The sequence below is a fragment of the Vigna umbellata genome, chromosome 9, assembly GCF_029865625.1.
Source record: "Vigna umbellata cultivar VRB3 chromosome 9, Vumbellata_1.0, whole genome shotgun sequence".
Classification (NCBI taxonomy): Eukaryota; Viridiplantae; Streptophyta; class Magnoliopsida; order Fabales; family Fabaceae; genus Vigna; species Vigna umbellata.
Genome location: NC_142173.1, coordinates 21,255,121 through 21,259,223, shown reverse-complemented (window position 1 = coordinate 21,259,223; position 4,103 = coordinate 21,255,121). Strand labels below are relative to the sequence as shown.

Here is a 4,103-nt window from a genome sequence, read left to right as displayed (position 1 = left end):
TATAGAATTGATTGAATTATATGTGGTGAATTATTCGTTATGTTTGATGTATTATGAAATGCATGTTATTACTTGAATTAAATTCAATAAGCTTACCCTGTGTTTTCCTTGTGTTGTCTCTCGTCACTGTACGTCCGTCCTGTCAATGCAATGATCATCCGTGTGGATGTGAGCAGAAGGCGAGGCATTGCTAGAAGATGTTATTGAAGAGGAGAATTTGGTAGACGTGGAAGTCAAGGCTGAGCCCTAGAGCGTTTGTTTATTTAGATGTTAGTTATTAGTTTTGATTTTTGAACGATCGGTTATTTGGTTTTGTAAAACCGTTCGTCCCTGACTCTTATTATTTCTGTAGTTTTGTAGTAAATTTCTGTACTCAAAGCCGTTAGGTTTATGAACATTATTTATAGTGTAAAGACTGCACTGTTTGAATTATGCAATGTAATTAATTCTAATTTATGGTTATTACTGTATTTTGGGATGTTACATGTATTAGTGAGTATAATAGCGTGTTCGACCTAATGGTATCCGGTCTAATAGCGTGGGGTGTTTTAATGTCGAGCCTAAGAGTTCGATCTTAACGTTCGTCCAGAAAGTATCCGATTTGAATGTGGAGTTCGGTTTTAGCGTTCGGCCGAGTAGTGTTTAATCCAGTGAGGTGTTCGGTTATAGCGCCAATAGTGTTCAATCTCATAGCGTTCGGCCTAATAGTGTTTGATGTAATATGGTGTTTGGTTTGGAGCGTTCGGCCTAGTATGATTTAATCTCACAGTGTTCGTTCTAAGAGTGTTCGGTCATTATGGTGTTCTGCGTTTTAACGGTCGGCCTGATTATGTTGGATCTCATAGCGTCTGTCCAGATGGTATAGTGTTCGACAATATAGCGTTCGGCAGATGGCATTCGGTAAATAGCGTTCGGCCGAATAGTGTTCTTCTAAATAACGTTCGGTTAATGGCGTTCGGTGAATAGTGTTCGGCTAAATAGTATTCGTCCAAATAGAGCTCGGCAAATAGTGTTCGGTTCCAAGGATATTTGCTCTTGTTTTAAGTGTGTAATATGTTTTGAATATATAGTCTGATGTGATTTATGTGAAAAATATGTGAATGCATGAGATATGATAAATTACCGTGATAATATGATTGTGAAGGTAAATGATGAATTTGAGTATGATTGGGACATCTCGGGGAGAAATGGATGAAAGTGATATGTGGTGTTGGGGTTGTTCTGTATAACTGTAGTGAACTGAGGATCGGTCTGTCTATCCCTACACTCAAAGCACTGTTCATGCTCACATAGAGAAGAATAGTGTCAGTGGTGAGAGTAGAGGGAGGTCCTCGTCTATAGCCTGTAATGGCAGAGATAGGCAGGTTGGGGATTTACCTTGCTAGTGTTGGAGAGGGCCAGCAGAACTATGCAAGTGCATCCTCGTCTATAGCCTGTAATGGCAGAGATAGGCAGGTTGGGGATTTACCTTGCTAGTGTTGGAGAGGGCCAATAGAACTAGGCAAGTGCAAAGACGACTGTTAGTTCAACAGTTATACAAATCCGGATGAGTCGTGTGAGTGTGTGAGTCGTGGTTTAATGAGCATGCCTTAATTGTTCTTTTATATGAATCTATGTATAATAACATGTTTTGTGTTGTGTGCTGTTTGGGTATGTTTCTTTGGCGATGATCATACACTTGGATGGGAGCAGATGTTGTCGAGGAGATTCCTTTGGAGCAAGAGCTGGAGGATACTGAGGTTGTGGTGTAGTCTTCTTAGGAATTTTTGCATTTGAACACTTGTAGTGTTCAATCCTTTAAACTCTTTAAGTTTAAATTTATGTTTCTTTTATTTCTGGATGACTGTAATTTCACATTTGATTATACGTCATACTTCGACTGTTCTCTTTATTTAGATGTTGACGTCTATATTATATAATATTGGTTATAATATAATCGAGATGTTACATTTAATGGTATCAGAGCAGTTCCTTCCTTAGAACCTGTAGGTTGTGGGTATGCATTGTTTGCGATTGCGTACTCTAGTCCTGTGTAGGAAATTGTATTAGTTTGAGTCAAGCTAAGGGTCTTTCTTTCTGTGTGAACAGAAGATAGCACCTACGTCTTCTCATCCTTCTTCCCTACGAGTCGATCAACCTGACTCTAATCAGATGCTGAATGCGGTGCTCTAGGCGTTGCAGCAGCAGAATGCTGCGTTGGTTCAACAGAATACCTTTGCATTGCAAAATCTTGAAGCCGCAAGGGTATCGGCAAAGAACGCGAGAGTGTCTTCCGAGAACACTCAGAGGGAGTTCATGGAAATGATGACTAGTACTAGGACCCCTCCAAGTGTTTCTTCCGTTGTTATTCATGTGCAAGAGTGGAGCTGGGAGAGCTTTCTCCAACATCGCCCAGCTAGATTCACTGGCAAGTGCAGCCTTGATAAAGCCGATCACTGGTTTGGAGACATGGAGAGGATATTTGAAGCCAAGGGATGTCCTGATGAGAAGAAATTAGCCTATACTCAATGTCTGCTTACCGGGGAAGCTGGCCATTGATGGAACAGCATGAAGATGATCCTTGAAAGGAGTGGGACTCCTATTACTTGGGAGTTGTTTAACACCAAATTTTTACACTGAGTACTTTCCGGACAGTGTGAGATTTGCAAAGGAAGTGGAATTCCTAGAGCTGGCACAATGCAACAGATCAGTGTCAGAGTATGCAGATCGCTTCAAGCATTTGCTTCGCTTCAACACTATGGCAGTGGGTGAAGAGTGGCAATGCAGAAAATTTGAGAATGGCTTGAGGAGTGATATCAAGTTGCTGGTAAAGGGGTTACGCATCAGAGAGTTCCCTACATTGGTGGAGATGTCCCATGATCTAGAGAAGACGAAGAGGGAATCTGAGGGACGGCAGAATCAGCCTGTTAGGAATGGGGGATCATCTGGATCTCATGGTGGAATTAGCATTAAGAAGACCCCTTACGCTAGACCATCCTTTTCTTCTGGGTTTAAGGGTTCATCCTATCAACCATCGGTGCAGTCGGGATTAGCCGGCCCATCCGACATCGTTAGATGTTATGCCTGTGGAGGACCTCATTATCAGAACAACTACCCTATGGGAATTAACACAAGGAAGTGTTTCAAGTGCGGGAAAAAGGGGCACTTTGCTGCAAAGTGTACTCCTACAATAGGATCAGGGTCTTAGGCACAGAGGACTGGTTTGCCTCCACCCAGGGGAGGTGGTAGATCTCAGGCGGTGGGCAGAGTCTACGCCATGGTTGGATCTGAGGCAGTCAGCTCAAGTAACATCCTCATCTGTAGTTGTTTACTTCTTGGTGTGCCTTTGTTGTGCTTTTTGATTTGGGGGCAACACACTCCTTCATAGCGAAGGCATGTGTTGAAAAGTTGGGTATGTCTGTAGAAGAGTTAGGCGTTGATCTGTTGGTGTCTACACCAGCATCAGGATTAATTGGGACGTCTTCTGTGTGTGTCCGTTATCCGATTGTCATAAAGGGACGTCGGTTCAAGGTAAACCTCATCTCTTTACCTTTGCAAGGATTAGAAGTAATCTTGAGAATGGATTGGCTATCCACCAATCGCATCCTCGTCGACTGCGGTGGTAAGGAGATGTTGTTTCCTGATAAAGAAAAAGGTATTTCTTTGTCGATCAGTGTCTTGAGGCAAGACCTCCTGGAAGATGATAGTTGTTTCTTAGATTTATCGTCTATGGAAGCGACTCAAGTTTCGGATCATGCGGCACAGGAGAATCGGAGTGTAAACCTCGTGGTTGTGAATGACTTCTTAGATGTTTTTATGAAGAAGTTTCTTAGAAGTTGACGAAGTGGACGAACTGGACGAAGTTGAGGAAGTTGAAGAAGTGGAGGAAGTGGAGGAAGTGGACGAAAAGGACAAAGTGGACGAAGTTGCCGAAGTTGAGCTACTGGAGGAAATGGACGAAGTGGACGAAGTTGAGGAAGTTGAGGAAGTCGAAGAAGTGGAGGAAGTCGAGGAGGTGGAGGAAGTGGAGGAAGTTGACCAAGTTGACGAAGTTGAGGAAGTGAAGGAAGTGGAGGAAGTGGAGGAAGTGGAGGAAGTGGAGGAAGTGGACGAAGTTTAGGAAG

General features: G+C 42.8%; 1 protein-coding gene across 1 annotated transcript; it reads left to right on the top strand.

Annotated features, from left to right (window-relative positions):
• The first annotated feature begins 3,393 nt into the window (after window positions 1-3,393).
• LOC124824314 (uncharacterized) lies at window positions 3,394-3,819 on the top strand. The gene has a single exon (XM_047296735.2). The coding sequence runs from the start codon at window positions 3,394-3,396 to the stop codon at window positions 3,817-3,819; it is 426 nt and encodes a 141-aa protein (XP_047152691.2).
• The last annotated feature ends 284 nt before the right edge of the window (window positions 3,820-4,103 follow it).

Bases quoted from the DNA above. Each gene is read 5' to 3' on its own strand.
- LOC124824314 (XM_047296735.2), top strand. From the start codon at position 3,394: ATGTCTGTAGAAGAGTTAGGCGTTGATCTGTTGGTGTCTACACCAGCA.